This window comes from Strongylocentrotus purpuratus, unplaced genomic scaffold, assembly GCF_000002235.5.
Source record: "Strongylocentrotus purpuratus isolate Spur 01 unplaced genomic scaffold, Spur_5.0 spur5_scaffold_5, whole genome shotgun sequence".
NCBI lineage: Eukaryota > Metazoa > Echinodermata > Echinoidea > Camarodonta > Strongylocentrotidae > Strongylocentrotus > Strongylocentrotus purpuratus.
In genome coordinates, this window is record NW_022145611.1 from 1,782,073 (window position 1) to 1,806,541 (window position 24,469).

Consider the following 24,469-nt stretch of genomic DNA (forward strand, 5'->3'; position numbering starts at 1 on the left):
TCTCAATCCCAAATTTATCACAAAAGATACATTTTGCATCACTCTGGCACTCGTCAATATAAATGTTGGCACATTTGTTTTTACATTTTGCGAGTGAGCAAAAAAAAAAATGGTAAAAATGTAATAAAAACAAACTAGATACATGAACAATATAAAATTATGTTTGCGGGCCTCTTGCTGCCGAATACACGAATACAAAATTCATATATTCAATCACCTTGATCCACGAATAATTATGATGATATTTGGGGGTGATTCATCAAGCTTATATCACTTAAGCTAGAGTGTGATCCATATCAGCAATTTTAAGACTATCACTGGGCTGTCACTATAGTACTACAGACAGTGTCAGTATTTCAAGATGGCAGCACTTGTCTTATAGTTACCAACAATAGTGCAGAGTGTGGACAGAACCAGGGTGACAAGCGGCGGATTTTTAGAGACAGTTTGATCTACTAGATACATATATAAACGTAATATATACTAGCTGATCAGGAAATGCACAAGCGCTAATTCGCTATAGGTCTCTTTTTGATCGACCTAAATGAGGAGCTTCAAAATGCAATCACGCCTGTTTTGATGGTTTTTATAGCCTTGAACTATAATATACTATGCAACACGCTCTGTCCTCGCAAGTACCGCAACCACAATGTACACAGATTTATTTATTGCTATACTGCCTCTCGGATAACTCGAGAAGTCACTGAACATTGCCATCTGCCGCCACAGAAATGAGATCAGATTTGTTAGTTTAACTTTTTCTATCACCATTCATATCTGTATCTTGCAGAGTCAGACTTTCTGATTTTATTTTACCAAACTACCCAATTAATCATTGAATATCATGAGTAAACAGTTTAGAGTCTTGATCTTTTTTTTATTTGCTTGTCATAGTATACATAGACATTCATATTTCAGGTAAATTTCATGATAAAAAAAAGATAATAGTAACTTTTTTTTTTAAATATAGGTGTTTTTTTCGGGGGGGGGGGTGGTATTTTCTTTTATATTTTTGTTTTCATTTCATATTTTGTATTGAACAATTCATACTGCATTTTCTAGCAATACCATTTTTGAAAATAATTATAACTATTTGCTGCAAAATAATACAGCCGGTAATATAAAAAAATCTGTTTGCATTAGTTATCAACATAATAGTTGATGGTGATTCTTTCATATGAAATATGATCTCAGATTTGTTCGTGACTTGTTCAGAACCTTTTGGTAAAGGATTTAGATTCTTGGTATTATCACTTAACCGTGTAATAATTACTAAGTAATATGCATATAAAATACTGGTAAGTGGCAATTTACAAAGCCTTCCATATGCATACAATAATTGTTTGATTTCCGGAGCATTTTTAATAGTTTTGATTTCTATGTGGTCCAATATTGATTCCAAACAGAGCCTATAAAGTTTGCAGGTTTTTATTTTTGATCTACAAGTAGCTTGTTGTTTCTAAGCATTGAAATGATAATCTTAGTTGAAGCGAAGGTTTGTTTATGATCCAAAAGTATCCGGTTGTTTTTAAGTTTATCTTTGTTGAATCGATCTTTTTATTCCTCGTCAGCCTTAGCAGGCTTGTGCTTAGGCCTGAGCTTTCTAGCACGCTTGAGGAACTTTCTCAGGCGCTTCTTCTTGGTCTTGGGATCCATAGCCTAAAGTCAGGGAGAGAGAGAGAGGGAGAAGGGGAGAAAGAAATGAAGATGGAATTTAAAAAAAAAGGATTGTTGAAGAAAATGATAATGAAGGAAAGAAGCCAATGGTAAAAGGTAGTTAAAGATTGAATGATACAAATTGGAGGCGAAGATATTCACCTTTACGTTTTATCTGTCTGGCATGATAACCTTAACATTGTTATCGATCTTTACAATGTGTGTATATCCCTTTGAAATGTTCTAACTTTTGTCATTTGTTATTTATGTTAGTATCTCAGCCATGTAGGTAATTATTACTATTTTTACATGAACATGGTAAATTCCCATGGTAAACATACAGTTCTTTGAAACCGTTGCAAAGCGCTCCAATAACGATCAGTATCGTTAGTCTTGTATTTTTGTTTCTGAAACAAACTAGCTCTTTCTGTAATGATCCAGCCACAAAATCATTTGAAGACAAAATAGTAACTTCAAAATAACAGTTTGAAAAAAAAAATACTACAAAATAGTAAGGATGGAATAACACTGTCAGATAGAGCAGGCTTACATTTTGAGGCTCATCAGGAGCAGTGGTATCAGGGTTCAATGCCGGGTTGGTCGGTTTGGGGAACCTCCTAGATGATGGTTCCTTCTGGGTCTTGCTAGCACGCTATAGAAGTATGGCAAGAAGAATATCAATTAAAATCAATTCATCAATCTTGAAATCTGCAAATGCATTTATACACGTTGCATAGGCCTACGTTTTCAATATAATCCATGTCAAACAAATAAAATATCATATCTTAATTATCTATTATTAGAAGATAGATGTGTTAGTGTCAGTAGACACATGATGTAGTGAAGCATCTAGTGCAGTAGTGTGTAGTTTTAGCAAGATGCTTGCAATTTCTGCTTTCAGCTGCTGCCGCTGGCTAACCGCAAGGTGAAAAGGGAGCCGAGTGCGTAAGCCTCCCCCCTGCCAGTACATAGCCTCTCCTCCATCAAGACTCTTACAGTGCCTCCTCGCGGCAACACACGGTACCTGTGGAACCTCACGGTCCCAGGCAAAACTGTAAGGGATCTCGGAGTAGCTTTGGGGCCCCAGAGATGCGGCGTGCAGGCCCACCGGCGTGTGGACATGCCCTGGCGCCCATCAACCAAGCTCCATCTATGGGTTAAATAGCCCCACCTAGATGGGAAAATAGGCGGAGAGGTTGACTTCGTAGCCCAGTAAGGCCATCAACCTAGGAGTCGGAGCTCTGATGTAAAATCCCCCGTTCAACCCGCACTGGGCCAGCGTGGATGGGTATAGGCCCACACAAACCAGCATGGCAGACACAAATAAGCAAAGGCCCCCAGTCCCCAGCAGCTCATTTGTTCCGAGGACCAAGGTGGCAGCCCGATAAAGCAAGGAGCAGGGGGTGCTAAGAATCGCTGGGTAAGGACTGGCCACCAATGGAAACTGAACATTGCAAACATATAATGTGAGATCACTACTTCAAGAAGAGAGACTACTGGAACTCGAGGAAGAAATAAAGTGGGACATCGTTGGACTGGGTGGAGTCCGCCGACGAGGAGAAGAACTCACAGTACTGAAAATTAGTGGGCACCATTTCTACCATATAGGAAAGAAAAATAAGAGTGAAGCAGGAGTAGGATTCCTGGTACACAAAAGCGTCGCCGGTAACATTTCTGAAATAAAAGGAATAAATGAACGTCTGGCACAAATAACAATAAAAATCAATAAGAGATACATAATAAAGATTATCCAAGTCTATGCTCCAACTTCAACAAACGACTATAAAGAGGTAGAGAAACTCTGCGAGGAATTAACAGACGTGATGCAATACAGTAAAACACAGTTTACAATAGTGATGGGTGACTTTAATGCGAAGATCGGGAAAAGAGAGGAAGGAGAAGAGAGCACAATCGGCCCCTTCGGAAGTGGGCAAAGAAACGACAGGGGTGACCGACTTCTTGAATTTGCCATTAGCAACAAAATGAAAATGATGAACACTTTCTTCAAGAAAGGAGCATCCAGGAAATTGACATGGAAAAGCCCAGGCGACAACACAAAGAATGAAATTGACTTCATACTAACTGATAATCCTCACATCATCCAAGACGTGAAAACAATCAGCAAGGTGAACGTGGGAAGTGACCACAGGATGGTATTGTGCAACCAAACCAAAACAAAGTAACATCAACCTAGAGAAACTAAAAGAGAAGAGAACAGAATTTCAACTAGAGTTAAAAAAAACAATTTCAAATTCTGACGGACAAATGCACAGATGAGGAAGGAAACAGATCTCTTGAAACATGGACTGATCTGCTAGTGGAAAAAACCCAATAAACCGCCTTAAGATCGCAGGGAAAAAACCAGTGAAACGAAATATCACAATCTACCAGAAAACTCATGGAAAAAAGAAGGAACATGAAAGCAGAAGGCATAGGCATCCAATAATGTTGCATATGTAGAAACCTGCAAAACAGTAAGGAAAAAGCTACGTGAAAACATCCGTAGTTACAACACAACAATGATCAAATCCACAATTGAGGAAAACAGAAGCCTGAAGAAAACTTACAAGAAACTAGCACATGGAAAACAGAAAATCACAAGCGTCCTCGACAGCAATGGACAAGAAATCACAGATCAGGACCAGATACTTTGAAGAATTGAAGAGTTTTATGAACAACAGCAATAAAGAGGCAGAAGATCCAGGAGAACCACAAGAAGAGATCCCAGTTGTAACTGATTGGGAAGTTCAACATGCAATAAATCAAATGAAGAGAGGGAAGTCACCAGGCCCAGACGACATACTCATAGACACAATCAAAGAAGGAGGTGACACAATAACCGAGGAACTAGCCAAACTTTACAATGCATGTATGCAAACAGGGAGGATACCACATCAATGGAAAGAAGCCACAATGATAATTCTGCACAAAAAGGGGGACAAGCGAGACAGCCTCCTCTCAAACCTGTATAAGCTATATAAAAAATCATCAACAACCGGCTAGAGAAAAATCCTTGATTACAACCAACCAAGGGAGCAGGCAGGCTTCAGAAGGGGTTTCTATGGACCACATCCACACCATTAATCAACTGAAAGAAAAATGCCAAGAGTACAACATCCCTCTATGCGTAGCATTCGTAGACTACGAAAAGGCATTTGATTCCGTCGAAACCTATGCAGTACTGAAGGCACTTCAAGACCAAGGAATCAACAATGCATACATCAAAATCCTTAAAGACATTTATTCAGACTGCTACAACACTGTCAGAATGCACAAGGTCAGCAACAAAATCATGATAAGAAAGGGAGTTAGACAGGGAGACACCGGCTCACCAAAATTCTTCACTGCTTGCCTAGAGAGCATCTTCAAAATATTAGACTGGTCATCAAAGGGAATCAACATAAACGGGAAAACATAAGCCACTTAAGATTTGCAGACGATATTGTCATCGTATCTGACAACTTAAACGACCTCGAAATAATGCTGCAAGAGCTGGACGATGCAAGCCGACTAACAGGTCTCAAAATGAATATGAAGAAGACTAAAGTCATGGCAGGATCAGCCAAAGATCCAAAACAAATCCAAGTGAACGGTACCAAAATGGAGCAAGTAGAGGAGTATACGTTTTGTATTTACTTAGGGCAACGTTTCTCTCTACAAGACAAAAATCAAGATAACGAAATAAGAAGAAGGATCAAAGCTGGATGGCAAGCCTTCAGTAGATACAACACTATTAGTGAAGGCAAACTTCCATTATGCCTGAAAAACATGAAGAAAGGATATAACCAGTGTATCATCCCAGCAATCTCATACGCTGCAGAAACATGGACACTAACATAAAAAATGGAAAGAAAGCTAGCATCTCAACACAACATGGAAAGAAGTATTCTAAGCATCACATACAAAGACAGAAAAACGAACAAATGAATCAGGGAACAGACAAAAGTCCTGGACATCCTTAAAACAGTAAAAAGAAGGAAATGGAATTGGGCGGGCCACATCAGCCGTAGGAATGACAATCGCTGGAGCTCAACAATCACTCACTGGACACCATATGAGGGAAAACGAAACAGGGGACGTCAAAGAAAAAGATGGCGAGACGAGCTGCAACAGTTCTGGGGACAGACAAATTGGCATCAACAGACGCTGACCAGAGGCATTTGAAAACATCATGCTGAGGCCTTCATCTTGCAGTGGATTAAAAATGGCTGAAAAAAGTAAAAGTACAAAGTAAAAGATAGGGCAGGCTTACCTTTTGAGGCTCATCAGGAGCAGTGGTATCAGGGTTCAATGCCGGGTTGGTCGGTTTGGGGAACCTCCTAGATGATGGTTCCTTCTGGGTCTTGCTAGCACGCTATAGAAGTATGGCAAGAAGAATATCAATTAAAATCAATTCATCAATCTTGAAATCTGCAAATGCATTTATACACGTTGCATAGGCCTACGTTTTCAATATAATCCATGTCAAACAAATAAAATATTATATTTTAATTATTTGTTATTAGAAGAGAGTATATAAAATATAAAAGTAGGTATTCCATTTCCACAATTCAGCAATGGAACAATGATAGTTTAAAACGTTCGGTAGAAATTCACCTTTGCAAAGTCCCCTCCATCAGTGGCAGGTAGCCTATCCTCTTCTTCAGATCTTGGACCAATGGTCTGGTCAGTTAGGGCAGTTGGTGGTCCATGTGATCCTAGAATCTGTCCTGGTGATGGCTTAGAGCGCTCAATTTCCACAGGCTTGATAGTCCAGTTCAAGATCTTTGGCGCTGGAAGCTGTAATGGCCTCTTCAGTGGATCGGCATAATCCATGGTCCAGGCTAAAGGCTTGGTCTCAGAGACCCATTCCTTGATATTTATTGGGTCAGAAGGGATTCCTACGATTTGAGGTTGAGCAGCAGATCCAGATCCCTGCAAAGGCTCATCAGCTGCTCGAACGTGGATGACTCGAACTTTCTGAGTGCCGTTGGTCTGACAATTGCTCTCAGGCACCGCTGTATCAGAACCCGATTTCCTAATGGCCTTGGACTTGAAAGGCTCATCAGCTTCTCGAACGTTGATGACTCGAACTTAAGTGTCGTTAGTCTGGCAATTGCTCTCAGGTATCTTAGCATCAGATCCGACAGACCAAGTGGACCTGGTCTGTAAAGGCTCTTCATACAGTTTGCCGGTCACCAGAGACACATTCTGCGAAGACTTAGTCAGGTGAAAAGCAGGTCCGGGTCTTTCGATGCTCTTAATCAGAGACGGCTTACTAGATTCGCCCGATGGTGTGATCGGTGGCAGGATGCTGTAACCATTTGGTCGTTCCTAAAACAAGAATGAATACTTGTTCGACTTTATAAGCCAACATTCAAGTCTTTAATCTCTTTCCTTTCTCTCATATTTTCTTTCTTATTAATGTATTGATTTTTTTATTATGCTAGCTGAGAATCACACAAAAGTATTTAAGACCCCACCAGGGCCCTTAGGCGGGCCCCTAGATGCTCACATGACGGTAATTAATTGCCTAAAATCTGAGCTTCCGGGGGACTTTGCCCCCAGGACCCTACAAAGGCCCGTAAGGCGGGCCCCTAGATACTCATCTGATCGTAATTTAATACCTAAAACCCCTGAGCTCCTGGGGGCTCCGCTTCCTGGCCCCCACTCCAATTAGTGACCTACCAGTGTCACAAATAAGGTATCAAAATATGCTCATCTAAGTGATATGACCGTAAATAAATATGCCTAAAAGCCTTGAGCTTCCGGAGGCTCCGCCCGCTGGACCCCACTGCTCATCTGACTGTAATTAAATGCCTAAAAAAAACCTGAGCTTCATGGGGCTCCGCCCCTTGACCCCCCGCAGGGCTTTTCCCCTGGATCCCACACCGATTTATGCTCCACCTGCATCGCTCTACATGGTCGTAAATACTTAAGCCCCCCCCCCCCACACTTTGAAAACAGTTCCGCGGGGACTGCATGTAACATGTAAGAGTGGTGGTGATGCGAATTTTTGTAATGCCCCCAAAAAACGTTTTTGTTCATTACGCCACTGATGTCTGCTAGCATTAAAACCTCTCTAACATCATTACTACTTTGTTGTTGTTGTTTTTTAATACTAACTAGGCCTATTTGTACAAAGTGTTCATTAATTTGCTTAACCAGTATTGATAGTCCATATCATCACATCTCAATTAATGATATTGAAAAGAAAAAAAAACATGATCGATTTGAATGAGAATAAGATGAAGTGCAAGTGTAAAGTGTGTAGTTTGAAACAACATCATTATCAGTACCAGAATTGTAATTGGCTGAACATATTACAACAAATTAAAACTTTGTAAATCTTAAGAAAATCCAGATCTTATTCTCAATTGGTACATCTAGAAGATAGAATGTTAGTTAAGAGGCGAAGAAACTTCCAATAACTGTTTGGTTATGTACTGCACATGATCCCTGAATAAGTACAGGCCAATTGAGCTATAATATATTTCTTTTCATCTGTCCTTAAAAACCATAAAACAATTATTTTAAGATTGCGTGGTTACTTTACGCGTCAAGACAGAGCACCAAAAATATGTTGTTTTCAAATCGTCGAGGTTTTCACTGAAAACCAGGAGGATTATGTTCATTATGAATAGATAATTATACAGTACTAAATTTTACAAACGGATATTTTTAAAGATAATTGTCAAATTACACCTTTTCTCCAGAGTGACATTTCTCCATTTGTTCTGGTAAGATGGAATCAGGACACTTGGGAGAAGTCACAGCGTCCTGTTAGAAGTATACAATGTAAATATAATGTCAAAATAACATCGATATCTGTTTTCACATGATGCAATTGCCAGAAGTGAATGTGACATGAAATGTATGACACGATTTTGCACATTCAAATTTAGTTTTCTCATTTTTTTTTCCTCCTTGTTCTTCTTATTCGTCATTGTCGTCATCTCCTTTTCATCTTCTCCTCCTTCTTTGTTATGGTCTTCTTCTTCTTTTTATTTGTCTTTGTCTTCTTCTAAAAAGACAACAAACAGAATAAATGTTCCAAAATAAGTAATAGGAGCACCAATTAATTTGATTTATATTGTGATATGAGGTTCCATTACGTACATTCCCAACAATTTCTGTCATACAATAATTCATACATCCTGAAATAACGTACCAGTTGTTTCTGCACAGAGAAGATGGAAAAACCTCCTTTTGGAACAGCAACCTTTAGAAGATAAAGAACGCAGGTTTAAGAAGGAGCGAGAAAAAAGATGCAAACATTAGTAACATCATTTTAGAATGTCTGCTAGCATTGAAATCTCTCTAACATCATTACTTCTTTGTCGTTGATGTGTTTTTTTAAAATAAGAACTATCTGTATAAAGTATTTAATGATTTACTTGATCAGTATAGATTGTCCATATCATCACATCTATATTAATGAGATTGAAAGAAAATGTTTTAGATGATAGGATTAATCAACAGGTCATGCAGATATTTGGCGCCATGGTGTATATTTCAGCAACTACTTTTTGACGTACCGTAGATCCATGTATAGTAGTGGTTTTATCTTCATGGAATCATGAGGAACAACACAGGGCATGGCAACAAATCCTTTAGGTGTAGAAATTGGGTGTGTCTTTTGCATGGCGGCAGCAGAGAAAAGAGGGAGTGCTTTTCGTTGACGCCTGGTTGCAGGCACGCGACATTCGTCGTCTTCGAGTTCCATCATCTCGGTCAAAGAGGGTGATAATTGCCAATCTGTTGGTGGTACACTGTAGTTCTGATCAGCTACAGATGCAGACACCGTTGGTATTGGTAAGATTGGCCGAGGGATAACCAAGGATTCGTCCGAGTTTGCGTTGAAAGGCAACTACATGTATGAAAATGACAGATTTATACTTCATAAATTTCAATAAAATAAATGAAATTATTTTAGATCTGCTCTAGAAAAAAATTATTTTTCTTTTTCATCCATAATTTTTATGACATTTCTAATTACCGCTCGCCTTATTTCGTCTTAGTTTTCTTGTTAAAGATCTTCTTATAATATCTGTATCTGTTTTATTAAATTATTCCTAAGATGGATTTTCTAAGTAATTTATTTAATTGAGTTAATGTATCTTATCTATTTAATAATTTCAATTCATTTTCTCAGGGTTCTTTTTTTCTCTCTTTATAGGTATGACTTTTATTTTCTATAGAATCATTGCAAATAATGATGAAAAATGATGAAAACGGAACATACCACCGGAGTAAAGAAGTGCTCAGGTTCATTGTGAATGCTCAAAGTCGTGTCAGGTGCATCGTGAATGGTCAAAGCCGTATCAGGTGCATCGTGAATGCTCAAAGTCGTATCAGGTGCATCGTGAATGCTCAAAGTCGTATCAGGTGCATCGTGAATGCTCAAAGTCGTGCCAGGTGCATCGTGAATGCTCAAAGTCGTATCAGGTGCATCGTGAATGCTCAAAGTCGTATCAGGTGCATCGTGAATGCTCAAAGTCGTGCCAGGTGCATCGTGAATGCTGAAAGTCGTGTCAGGTGCATCGTAAAAGCTCAAAGTCGTATCAGGTGCATCGTGAATGGTCAAAGTCGTATCTGGTGCATCGTGAATGCTCAAAGTCGTGCCAGTTCCAGTAGGATTCTTTCCAGTCTGGAAGACCGAGTAATCAGGAGAGGCCTGGTAGATATTCTTCACGTCATCATCGATATCCCGGAACGAAATCTAAAACAGAGATCAGAGTAAGAATGAATACTCGCTGGTTATTATATTTTGTATTTTGTACCTATCTTTTAATTTGTTCCCCTTTTATTATTTTGTTCAATATTTTCAGGATTCTTATCTTTTTGTTCGTAATCTAATTAGGATTCATTTTTACAATTAAATTAGTTATTTTTTGTATTTTTTAAAATTTGATTTCTGCATTTTTCCAAATATAATAACAGATTAACAAAGAACATATAAACGTTACGTAAGGTACAACTGTATAATACAAAACAAGCAAACAATGATAACTTCATGTAGTTTTTTTCTTCTTTTACATATGTACATATGATAACGGAACTTGATATTTCTATAATATGTTATTATAAATTTAAAGTATGATCCAAACTATCAGTTGAAAAAAGTGCAGGAGACCGCAATTATAAGCGAAGCTTGACTATGATGTCGGCCTCGAAAAAAAATAATCTCAAGGTAAATTAGTTATCGAAACAAATCTCTGTTCCTCTGTTTAAAATCGTATCAAGAGAGCATGATATTTATGTCTCTATCATGTTTACCATTCATAGCCATGTGGATGAAAACTAAATAAGGAAAGGAAAATGAAGAGAAATAATACCCATGGTTATTACCTTGCCTGCTTGTAGATGGAAAGGGAACCGTTTATTAAGAAGGTCAGGTCGCGTTATGCACAAGAAATAGGCGTGTCCAGCAAAAGACAACACCAGGTCGATTCCGTTCCAGATATTCGGACTGTGAAGAAAGAATAGAAGTGCTGTGCAGATATTATTCATAAGAAACGAACTATAAAATATCATACTGCAATAGATATGAATTATGTCAAGTAATTTGAGTGATTTAGAGTTCGAGCTTTAAAATGTACCTCTTTGGTAATCATTATACTTTCAACACTTCGGCAAAATGACAAATGTATATACAGCCAGGAATATGATAGTTTTTTACTTGATGGTTCAGTTCAACTATATTTGCGTGAGAAAAAGGAGGAACCCTGTACCTGTTAATTCAAGAATTCGCAATCGTGTTGGATAAAAAGATCAAGGTCTTTTTGTTTAACCCATGCTTTACTGTTTTCTAATTAGAACTAAAAGGACGTTAACTCAACCTTAACACAGTGTTATCGCCCTTCTGGCTTTTACCTGAGGCATATTCTAGGTTATAAATATGAAAGGGTTAACAAATGTAAGGGATTAATTCATAAATATAAAATACCTTTGCAGAACTGGGTAGACGTAGATGGACAGCAGTCGATAGGTGGGCTCAGTCATAAACCAAACACTAAAGAATAAAGTGAATGGTAAATAGAAGAGCGCCTTTCCCGGGTAGTTCTTAATCGTAAAGAAGCATCCGTACACGAACACAATGCAGCCTGAGGAGAGAGAAAGGAGATAATAAGTAGTCACAAATTTTGTGTTTGTCATTTTAAAAGAAACAATGATTAATTAGAATAATCCTATTTGTCTTTCGTCACCTTTTATCATGCCATTAATTAAGAACAGATACGACCGTGCTAAGATAAAGATCTATGTTTCTATGGATAAAATTTATCTCAATATAAATTCTTAATTTAGTATTATCCCTATTATAGCCTGTTGAACAAGCATAATAATTAAGCTACTTAGACGGAAACAAAAGATCCTATCTGTGCAAATCCATTTTTGAAAGCAAAATACCTTTGAACTCTTTTGTATTAAATGGATTGTAATAGATTGTTAAAAAAATGATATCAATCAAGATTTTTGAAATGCATCTATTGTGGTATAAGTGACATAATTATTCAGCCAGCTTGGGGGCGATTTCCACATACAAAACAGTATGATCAATATAATCTTTGTCTTATACAGGGGCGTCGCCATAGAGTGTAGTGTGAAATATGCTCCCATTAAAAAAAACTATGGACAAATTAAAAAAATTCAAAGCCATTCGGTAATCGCCAGAATTCGAAAACCGTTTGTTTTGTTTATATTTGTGTTTACATTTGCTTATCTTTATGCTTATGTTTCGTTTGCTGATAATTGTTCAGACAACGCCCCCGATCTTCTTTCATTTTATCATGTATTTCCTTTCCCTTACCGCCGAACTTAATACCGATCAAGCCACCTGCAGACATTGACGTCACACTAGCGATGATGTCTTGGGGGTCAAGCAGCACTCGTTGATCAAAGAAGACTACAGTGTAGGATGCTCCGTATACCAAACCAAACAATATCATCTTCAATTTCCTAAAAGACTCACCTGAGCTCTGTAGAGAGGAAGGAAATATCATTATGAACAATCTCCACCACCATCATCATCACCATCAACGTCATCATCATCGCCTACATTAACAACGTCATGTTCATCATCATCATCATCTCCATCATCATCATCATCATTATCATCATCATCTCATCTCCATTGTCATTGTATTACGTCGATTGGGCAAAAAAGATGATTACAGACATGTATTGATATTAGGTACTTACCGGGTGATGGTGAACCCCTTCGATACAAGCAGCAGAACAGACACAAAGAGAATCGTAGACAGGCACGAGAAAATCTCAGCTATAGGGAGAGATAAAACATTCTAATAATACAAGTCAACGTTAAAATAATATACGGCTCTAGCTCTGTCTGTACAATTTCGTTTCTCCTCTGTATAATTAATTACCTTTTAGATTTACCCATTTACACTACAATACTGGTTCCAATACTGCAACCCTAAACAGAACACAACATCAATAAACAAACCAACAAAACAAAACCGTTTAAGGCGATTTGGGAGCAAATCTTAAGTTTAAGATAAGCTATAACCTACCCGTGTCTTGCATCTTAGTCATTTCAAGTCCAGTTCTTGCAAACCTCGATAACTCGATGTTTAGGAGTAGGAGACACACTGTCTTAAAGAAGAGACTGCTGTAGAACAACCGATAGGTTAGGTGGAGCATTTTCTTCTTAGACAAGACGCCTAGAATAATAATAACAGAGAAATATACATTGGTACTAACAAATAAAGTAATGAAAAAAGAACAGACCATTAAATGAAAGTGATCAATATGGAGCTTTATTTTGTTTGTTTAATCAATCATTGTACGTATCTGATATCAATTGTTATAATATTATGAAGAAATATTACCGAGAGTCCTTCTTAGGACTCCTCAATCCTCCCTCTCTCTCACATGGTGCACCCGCAAGCCTACTGTATATTATGAATAATGTAATTAACCTAAAAAATAAAATGAAATGCACATGTCTTAGAAACAAATATTGAAATCACAGACAATATATTAACACGTGACTACATGATCTTAAACTTCGACTCAACCACAAAGAATGAAAAATACAAGGCATGGATGATGAAATGAATGGATGATTATTACAACAAAATATATACAATTTTATGAGTAAATAACGACTATGAATATTATTATAAATTCATATAATGCCATTAGAAATACTTACATCTGAATCGGGTAGCAACAATTATCATCGCCAGGTATCCAAGAAAGAAAGCCAAGTCAGTTTCCATCATGACTATATGATTAATGAAAATAAATTAGATTATTATACATTATAAGCTAGTGTCAAGAAAGTTTTTGATCACACCGCCCCTTGAATGATCATATGTACATGTATTATACAGATACATTACTTTTTCTAATTTTTAGAATTTTTTTTTAAAGAAAACAAGTGAGCAAACGAAACATTTAACTGTAGAATGCAATAAAGAAATCAAGCATAATTTGTTATAATAAAATAAAAGAAACAGATGGAGAAAGCAGCCAATTAATCAATCAGTTATCCCACAGAACAAGTGAACCGATCATCAATCATCAATAAGTTTAATGTTTACAATCAATCAATGAATAAATGTAAAAATCTTAAATCATGAAGACTCATTCATACACTTCTGATTCTCGGCAAATTCTTTCATGAGACCGTTGTTTCCATTAGTCATATGAAGTGAATACGTGACGTTCCTTAGTCCTTTTCGGTTGCTTCGGCAGTTAGTAAGATGAACGAAGTAAGACTGTGGGCGCTGTCGGGATGCGAAGTTGAAGCGACCATGACAAACCAGCCACTGAAAATGTGGTAACAATTTAGAAAACATTAATTTTAAGTTAGTATCCCAAATTAATGTTATATATTTCTATGAAGAGGGTTTCAAGACTGCTTTATTTCCTCAGCACTTAAATAACGACAACGGCCATCAAACAAGAAATTTCTTTTCCTGTTTTCTGTTTCCCCTTCCCCCCTCCCCCTCTTTCTCTCTCTCTCTCTCTCTCTCTCTCTTTTCTGTCTTTCTCATTTTCCTATATTTTGTTCCTGAGTTTATTCAATTGAATTTATTTATTTATTTATTTATTTATTTCTGATCTTTTGACAGGGTAGCCCATTCACCAGCAAGTAGTGGTCTTCCATGGGGCCCTGAATGAACATATTTACATCGTTTATAACATTTATACAGAACAGTTACAAAAATAATACTCGTTTGCAAAATTAACATATATCATTAACCTAGTAAGCAGTAATGTCAATAGGAAAATATTAATTAAGTCGCAATTATGTGAATAAGACATGTAAATATTACAGAACATGCACGTAGTGTATGTACGGCTGAGCCATTCACAAATTACAACTTTGTTTAAACAATCTCTTAAATGAATTGACAGAGGAAGCCGTTCTCAACGAATTATCTAGCTTATTCCATTCAAATATGGAAGAAACAATTGGGCTACACTTATAACAATCAGTGTGAAATCTAGGCACACGTAAACATCCACTGTCTATTTGCCTTGTATGATGCTCATGTACATCATTAGGATTGATTAAGCCTACCTGAAGGTAAGAGGGTGCTAAGTTATGAACGCATTTATATATCATCATAACGCGACTTAACTCAAACCGCTTGTCTAGTGTCATCCATTTAAGACTTGTGAACAAATCAGCCGACGGTGTGTCATATGTCTTGTTCAATATTATTCTTGCGGCCCTCTTTTGAATTTTTTGCAGCTTAGTTGTATGAGAATGAAATCGGTTCGACCATACAACAGAGCAGTAATCTAATCGTGGCAACACTAGACTGTTATAAAGTAACTTTAAGGATTTTTGAGGCAAAAAACTCTTTGCTCTCTTTATCATGCTAATGTTTTTCTGGGTAAGTTTACTTACGTTTTCGATTTGTTTAGACCATTTCAATTCTTCATCTATCAAAAGTCCTAGGCATTTGGTGAATTGAACTCTTTTGATCAAATTGCCGTTTAATGAAATGGTGAAAGATTCAATTTTCTTGAGATTAGCAGGAGAGCCTATTAACATGACACAAGTTTTTTCAGTGTTAAGAACAAGACGATTTTCCTTAATCCATGCCATGACTCTGTTTAACGCAACAGTTAATTTTTCTTCCACAACAGTTGCATCATTTGCACTGACGGTAAGTGTCGTATCGTCAGCATACATATCTATGATACCTTCAGGAGTACATTCAGGTAGACTATTAACATATATTGAAAATAAAAGGGGACCAAGAATTGAACCTTGTGGCACACCTAATTTGATGGTTGATGGATGCGACTTGGCTCCTTTGAATTGGGTCACTTGTTGTCGATCCCCTAAATATGATTTGAACCAATAAATAGTCCTATTACTACAACCTATACAAGCTAGTTTATGTAGAAGTAGCTCATGGTCAACAGTATCAAAAGCCTTACGAAGATCTATGAAGGCAACTCCAGAAATTTCTTTGTTATCAATATTCAACGACCATTGATTTACAAGTTTTGCAAGGGCAGTAGCTGTTGAATGTTTAGGTCTAAAACCAGACTGATTAGGGTGTAATAATTTATTCACGTCCAAGAATTCACTGAGTTGTTGGTGGACGGCCCTTTCTATAATTTTACTCACGATAGGTAATATCGAAATGGGACGGTAATTATTCAAAGAAGAAATATCTCCAGATTTGAATATTGGTACTACCCGAGCCTTTTTCCATTCACGTGGAACAACTCCTGTAGACAGGGATTTGTTAATGATATCACAAAGAGACTCTGCGATAACATTCTTCGTCATCTTTAAAAGTTTACAGCTGATGTGATCTTCACCAGTTGCTTTATCTATACTCAGATTATCAATCTGTTTCAATACAAAATCCTCAGTAATCAAATTCAAATTAAATTGCGAATGAGTTGGACCAATATTATTGTCCTGGGTTAATAGACACGAAATGAGCACATTATGTTTACTTACTCTTAGAAAGAATAATCTTATTGACAGCTGAAACTATAATCGCTCTTTTATCACCTCTAACATCCATCACTTCCATCCTCATGCCTTGTTGACTTCATACTCACATTAAAGCCAGCAGCATCGGTCTCCACGTGACAAACCGGATCAAGACCAGTCAGTATGATTTTGTAGTCCGGGTTATATACACGATCTATCTTATCCCGACAGGTCTATCGTGAAAGGTTATATATTTCATTTTTTGTTAATGGCATTAAAAACAACATCCCCATACGGCTTAGACAAATAAACAAAATAATGCTATGGCACATAAAGGTATCCTGTTCAGCTAAAAACAGTATTGTATGTATTTCTTTGCTATTTTACATTAATCCTCGCCGAGCATATAATTTATTTCATGCACTTTGAAGATAAAAATAAAACTTCTATGTTGTTCTTTTTTCGCTTTCCATTTTTCTCCCTTATTTTGTGTATAAACGGCTTCACCATTAAAAATGTCAAGGTGCCGTTAAAATAAATGTTGTAATTCGAAACGAATAAACGAATTACGTGTCTGACTTTCCAAATATTCCATAATGATCTTTGCACATAATCTTAGTTACAAAGCTTAGCATCTTAATGTAATGATAAACCAAATATTCATAACGTTAATTGAAAAGTGAGATGATTTACATTAAAAACAAGTGTACTTAACATAATAGCAATTTTCCTACAGACCAAGTGAATATTATTCAATATATTACCAGTCTATCTTTGTTCGGTCGTATGCCTCCCCACTGCCTATAGCTTTCGTCAAAGATTACAAGACGATAGCAACACTGGTCCTGAAAGAAAAATAATATGATACTGTTACAAAATGACATTTATACTGTCACCGTCACTTCTATACTGATGTTGCTACTACTACTACTACTATTACTACTTCTACTACTACTAATATACTACTATCAATACTATTACTGCTATTACTACTACAACTACTACTAGCCTACTACTACTACTACTACTACTACTATACTACTATCACTCCTATTACTACTACTACTACTACTACTACTACTACTACTACTACTACTAGTACTATTACTACTACTAATACTATTATAACTACTGCAACTATTAAAAATATTACTACTTCGAATTTCTTTTCTTATGATACGACAGCAAATGCCTTGAGAATAATGTGAGATATCATTGAAAAGTTTTTACCACTTCAGCTCCACTGCTGCCCATACGACAAGAGCAGCAACAAAAATAACTAACCACAGACTTCCTCAGCGTTTTTTTTTCTACTAGCAAGAGCATTTTGGAAGAACCAAGACAACTACTTATATCATCGTAAAGATAAGATGGAAAAACCCGTCTGCTTAAAGGTACTATGTCCCTTTTGCAGCCAACCTCAAATGCTAAAGAACTTTGCAGGAATTATGAATATGTCATGTATGTCCTATCTGTGAAATTTAAACGTTAGCAGTGTCCTCATATTCAAATTATGCAAGGAAACCCGTTTACTTGCTAGACTTCACTGTCAGACACTATTGAGTGACTGACTGGCTTTTTTTCTTCTTTGGTAATAACATATATGAAAAGAGTCATAAAGGGTACATGAGCATTTGTCTACATCAATAACCCACTTCTTGTGATGGCCAAGATTAAACTGATTGAATCTTTGCGCAGCATAAAACGTATGACCATTCGGTACAATTGTCTGAAACTCAAGACTATTACTTTGGGGCTCTATAGCCCTAAAGTCGATTTGACAACTAATAGTCGTTATTTTCCCACTTAAAGACATTTTCAAGCCCCACCTTTTTTAGGGAAGTTCTAAATTAGTATCATCTTTCAAATGTAGTTGGAATTTAACTTTTTCATTTTTTGGCCTGCAAATGGGACATAGTACCTTTAAAGGAGGTTTAAAAAAACAAACATATTTATTCTTTTGACGCGCGCCCCCATTCGGTGAAGCCAGACAGAGTCTCAGCGGAACGTAATCGTTGAACGAAATACATGTTGGTCTATGTATAGATATGATAGGAAACTTCAACTTACAGAAGGGTATCTGATATTGTACTCAAGGACATTATCCTCCTTGTTGGTAAAGTAGAAGGTGTCCATGAATGTCATATCCTGGGAGATAGAGAGGAATCAAATAATGTAGAATTAAGAACAAAAACAGAGACAAACGGCTAAATGCATATCTATAAAAGAAACAAAAAACACATAAACTCAAACAAACATGCAATCCAACAAAACAAAAGAAAAATAAGAAACCAACATCTTTGAAATCTCCCCCCCCCCCCCCCCACAATCTAAACTTAACAACCGTTGTCGCAATTGTTCAATCTTTTACTCCGGCTGGGAACACTGTCTTGCAATCTAATCGGTAAATAATACATTCTAAGACAAATTTGGAATTTGATATCACAACCTATAATAAGGCTGAAGTTTGATATTAAACGTGTAGCTGATAAAGTGCGCTATTCTTACACGGGCTACCTTGCCCATAGGTCTTGGCCTTTCTTAATGTATGCCTCGCAAACCATTTTCTTTTTTCTTTTTCTCATGGAACCACCGCCTCTCTCTCTCTAATACCCTAGCTCTCTATCTGTACATTATTTTTCATGCCTTCTGTATCTGTACGATTTGGTCAGCAAAATGTCCTTTCCAGACACATCCACGCTAACGTATTTGTAGACAGAGCACGCTGTGTGTGGGTTGACTCTAATCAAATTATTGGGAATGTTTAAGTAAATTGTTCTTAAAAGTGGTTAATGATGGGCTGTTTACTATGGAGGTTGGGAGGTTATTCCAGTCCTTGATGGTTGACACAAAAAAGGAGTCCTGGTAGGCTCTAGCTTTGTGGCGAAGTTGTAGGAACTTCTGGTTGTTCCCCCTGGTTTCTCTGGGATTCAGTTGTACATAGTCATACAAAGGAATGTCGACCAGTCCATTCTTCATTTTGTATAACATGCTGAGTCTCTGGTTTCTCCTTCTAGTTTGAAGCGATTCCCATCCTAGGTCTTTTAGCGCCTTGGTGACTGTGCCTTCTTCTCTACTGTAGTTGCTAGTACAGAATCTGGCTGCTTGTCGTTGGACACGTTCTAGGGACTTGATATTCTGCTTGGTAGAGGGATCCCAAGCTGACGATGCATACTCGAGAATCGGTCTTACTAACGCCAGGTACGCAGTTGATTTCACCTTCTTGTTGCAACTCCACAAGTTCCTGCGGACTACATTCTGTATTCTCTGGGCTTTCTTGGTAGCTGCCTGAGTATGAGTATTCCAGCTCAATGTATTCGATATGTGAACACCCAGGTATGGATGAGAAGACACACTCTCGAGACTATGGTTACAAAAGTTATACTTGTGATGAGGGGGGTTTCTCTTACCAATGGTCATGGTACAGCACTTGGTTGGGTTGAAGTTCATCAGCCATGTGTCTTGCCAGCTTTCCAGTTGTCTAAGATCTTTCTGCAGTACGCTGGTATCTTGATCAGCTGATACGGCTGTATACAGCAAACAGTCGTCTGCGAACAATCTGGTTGTGCAGGCCATGTTGTTTGGTAGATCGTTAATGTACAACAAGAACCATAGTGGGCCGGTCACTGTACCCTGCGGTACGCCAGATGTAACAGATGCAGGTAGAGATGAATGACCATTGATGACAACTCGTTGTGTGCGGCCCATCAGAAAACTTCTCACCCAAGAAGTGATTTCTCCCTCAAGACCATAATATTGTAGTTTAGAGATTAGGCGACGATGAAGGACCTTGTCGAAAGCTTTTGTAAAATCAAGCACTGCCATGTCGACTAACTTATTTCTATCCAGTTCTTGGCTAATATCATTGATTGTGAGAATTAGCTGCGTTTCAGTAGATCTTTTAGCACGAAACCCATGTTGGAAGTCTGATAGGATATGTTGATTTTCTAGGTGTTTCATTACGTGGCTATGTATGATGTGTTCCATGACTTTACTCAATACTGATGTCAACGAGACAGGTCTGTAGTTTGCAGCACTCTTCCTGCTCCCCTTCTTGAAGATGGCGGCTACGTTGGCGTCTCTCCATTCTTGCGGTACTATTCCAGTGTTGATGGAAGATTGGAACAGGTCTTGCAAAGGTGCAGATAGCTGCTCAGCTCCGATCTTCAGGAACCACGGTGGAATGCCGTCCGGCCCTTGTGCTTTGTTGGTCTTCAGCGTGCTGAGCAGCTTTTCGACCCCTTTCCTAGTAATGTTGAGATGTCCAATCTTCTGGTAAGGGCTGTTGCCAAGGGACTGTGCTAAACCAGGAGGCTCGTTGGTGAAAACGCTCCGGAATTGTTCATTCAAAACGTTTGCCTTGTCTGTGTCGTTGCTTACAGTCTTCTCCCCTTGCTGGAGATCTGCTACTCCCGAGTTTTCTTGTTTCAGTTGCTTAATGTAAGACCAAAACCTTTTTGGCTCTTCTAGAATTGCCGATTCAAGAGTGTCCCTAACATATAAAGAACGGGCTTCTTTAATGAGCTTGTGGGTGCTTTTCCTAAAGGCCTTGAACGATTCCCAGTCATCCGGCTTTCCTGTCCTAACTGCCTTGTTGTATAATCTCTGTTTCTTCTTAATCGTACGACGTAGTGATCTATTGAACCATGGTAAGTTAAATCGGCTAGTGGAAAACTTGTGCGGGACATGTTTTTCCATTGTGTGTAGTATTGCACTTCTAATTTGTTCCCATTTGTCCTCTACACTTTTGTCTTGGTTCGTTTGGAAATAAGTATCTGAAAAGTCTTGAAGTGTCTCCTTGATACCCTGAGTATCTGCTTTACCCCTGAGGTAGATTTTCCTTCTTATCGGACGCTTCCTAGTAGGAGCTACTCTTAAGTCCACTATCACTGAGCTGTGGTCAGCAATGCCATCTGTAACAGATATCTTGTCCACTATTTCAGGGTTATTGGAGAAGATCAAGTCCAAGATGTTTTCTGTGTTTCCCTGAATTCTTGTAGGTTGGGTGACATGCTGAGTAAGTCCCAATTCTTCCACTAGAGTGACAAGCTTATCAGCTGCTCTGGTGCTGTATCCACTCCTGCTGGAGACAACATGATCATCCCACGAGATGTTGGGTAGATTAAAATCCCCTGTGAGGATGACATTGTGAGAATTGATCTTATTTCCTAACCTTGTAAAGGATTGCGCCAGGTGGTCGATTGCTTCACCATTGCTGTCATTCGGTGGACGGTAGAAGACTCCCACAAGCAAGGGTCTACACCCCTTTATTTTTGTTTCAGTCCATAATATTTCACAATCAGAGTTAAGTTCACTGCAGTGCGTTGTAATCAAATCCCCCTTCACTGCTTGGAAGACTCCACCTCCAGTCTTTAGCTGTTCACGATCTTTCCTGAAGATAGAGTGGTTGTCTGGGAAGATTTCACTGCTATTAACCTCTGGGTCAAGCCACGATTCTGTTCCACAGATGAAGTCTGGTTTAACGGAGTCGATGAGCACTTCGATATCACCAGCTTTGGATCTTACACTCTGGCAATTAGTCAATATCAATTTAACTTTGTCTCTCTTCTTGGCATTACACTTTCTATTCTCTTTATTATGTCTCTTATTTCTTTTACTGTTGGGCTTGGGCTGCGATGCACCCACATCCTTCTGGCTTGCCGGCTGGGAGCAGACATCAGCATCAGCATCAGTATCAAGAGCATCAAAAGGGTTTTCAGTTGAGATTTCACCTTCGCTGAAGAATGAGTCTGAAAAGTTTAGTTCACTGCAGAGTGGGCAAACCCACGTACAATTGTTGGTCATAAGTGATATGTACAACTGGTAATCTATATCACAGCAGGCTGTGTGTAACCATTTATCGCAGCTATCGCACTGGACTGCGTGGTGATCCCTTAATACATTTCCATCGCACATACTACACGGGGCGCAACAATCAGAGCAATACCACTGTGCAGAGTTGGCTCTCAAGTTCGATAATTGCTTTTGTTTGACTCCAACACAACTAGGATGGAATAATAGTTGGCAATCAGAGCATGTAAGTTTGTTCTTGCCGATCACAAGTTTACTGCAAGAGCTGCAAGCCTTCGCTGAGCTCTTCTTTCTGTTGGAAGGTCGAGCTGGTCCAGGGTTAGGTTGTACATCCCCAGCACACATGATTAACCCCAAAATAATAGTTCTAGGTTGGGAACAGCTTAGATCTCTTTGACTAGTCTGGTTATACATGGTAACAACATGATCCAGGAATTTATTTCTGTTTGATAATCTCGAGTTCCAAATAGGATCAAATACATATCTTGCTGCTAATGCAGTGGTATCCCTTCTCAGCATGCAGAAGGCATAATTGCATACAGCATGGTGGCTAATGATTGTCAATTTAGGTCTACTTACAGTCTGTAATCCCTTCTCCCCAGCATGAATATCTGTCAGACCTATCAATAACTTGGCAGTCACAAAGATGAGCACGGCCTTGTTGAGGTTGAAGCGGCGTCGTTCGGTCCCCATGACGTACACGTAAGCAATACAAAATGGCGGCAGAAATCCAAGATGGCGGAGTCCGCGAAAATTTAAAAAGTTAAAACTACAATAAACTCAAGCGAATACGATTACAAAACTGCAGATAATCAGTCTAAACGATTTATTGCACTCCAGATAAAAAACGCTATCATAAAATCCATATCATTGAAGCTTGCACATGTAGATATAATGTCGAAATGTCTCGTAGAAAAGGTTGCGGTGGTAGAGTAGATCTCCGTAGTATACGCTATTGTACCGTAGTATCGCGTAGGTGATCCACTGTGACTCGCGAGCGCGATGCTGGCTACAAATTGCAGGTAAAAATCCTTCCAAAATATAAGTCTAAAATTCGAAATAATCACACAACTTAGGTTTTTAATATTAAAAGAGCATATATTGCTCGGTTAAAAAGCAGGATGGCAGTTTAAAAAGGCAAAATTTTAGCGATTTTGTTGAAAAGCTACGAGCGAAAGTTTTTTTTAGCGTCTATCCACACACAGCGCCCTCTATTGTAGCTTACCTTTTCCGTATTGATTTCCCCGCGCTTGAATTTGGCATCTGCATTGCCTGAAACAAGCAAAATGCAGGCCAAAACTAGCACGAAAGAGTATCCAAGTTCCATAGTCGATCTTTGGGTTAATCAGCTCTATTCACTTGATTTCCAAGTGAATTACTATACATGCTGTTATCAAAGTTTGTTCGGATCAATGAAAAGCTTGACAATAATTATGATTAGTTGATAGTAACGCGCTGCCACTAATGATTCAGCTGTGCATGTGATGATGGGTGCGCGCAGGTTGTGACGCACAATACATGCGCGTTTGAAAACATTAATGACGTAATGGGGGGGGGGGGGGGGGGGCGGCAGTATCTTTTCTTTCAACCGGGAAAGTGACGCGACAAAACATGCGCAGTTGATGATGACAAAATGATGGTTTGGGGCGGGGTGTATACTTATTACCGTGTTTACACAATGACTCGGGGTTGAACACGCAAGCCGTGCTCAACCCGGCAATGCAGTGCGGTCTTCGTAAGCACTTCTCCACACAAATGGGCGTGTTTAATTTATTAAGTAATATCATAAAAGCTATTGATGGAGACAAGTATTGCCCGGGAATATTATTAGATCTATCTAAGGCGTTTGATACCATTGACCATGGTATCCTCCTCAGGAAACTAGAGCATTATGGAATACGTGGTGTGGCATTGTCTTGGTTCCAAAGCTATTTGTTTGACAGAACTCAATTTGTTGTGGTGGATGGTACTAGTTCCCAACTTGCTTCTATTAAATATGGTGTACCTCAGGGTTCTGTTCTTGGTCCCCTGTTGTTTTTAATCTATATAAATGATATAATACACTCGTCAACATTATTATCATAC

General features: G+C 38.3%; 1 protein-coding gene across 2 annotated transcripts; it reads right to left on the minus strand.

Moving 5' to 3' along the window:
• Positions 1–859: 859 nt before the first annotated feature.
• Positions 860–8,416, minus strand: LOC105444130 (proteoglycan 4-like). 2 transcript variants are annotated; one of them, XM_030998313.1, is made up of 5 exons: positions 8,341–8,416; positions 6,253–6,969; positions 5,909–6,010; positions 2,207–2,308; positions 860–1,659 (listed from the first exon to the last, which is right to left on the minus strand). In XM_030998313.1, the coding sequence occupies exons 2-5, from the start codon at positions 6,469–6,471 to the stop codon at positions 1,558–1,560; spliced, it is 525 nt and encodes a 174-aa protein (XP_030854173.1). In that variant the 5' UTR covers positions 6,472–6,969; positions 8,341–8,416; the 3' UTR covers positions 860–1,557. The 2 variants fall into 2 exon arrangements, with proteins under 2 accessions (XP_030854173.1, XP_030854174.1); XM_030998314.1 differs by lacking the exon at positions 8,341–8,416 and having other exon boundaries at positions 6,253–7,512.
• Positions 8,417–24,469: the final 16,053 nt, after the last annotated feature.

Coding starts and splice junctions, on each gene's coding strand:
- LOC105444130 (XM_030998313.1), bottom strand. CDS start 6,471: ATGGATTATGCCGATCCACTGAAGAGGCCATTACAGCTTCCAGCGCCA. Junction 6,011..6,252: donor ATGGAGGGGACTTTGCAAAG/GTGAATTTCTAC, acceptor ATACTTCTATAG/CGTGCTAGCAAGACCCAGAA. Junction 2,309..5,908: donor CTCCTGATGAGCCTCAAAAG/GTAAGCCTGCCC, acceptor ATACTTCTATAG/CGTGCTAGCAAGACCCAGAA.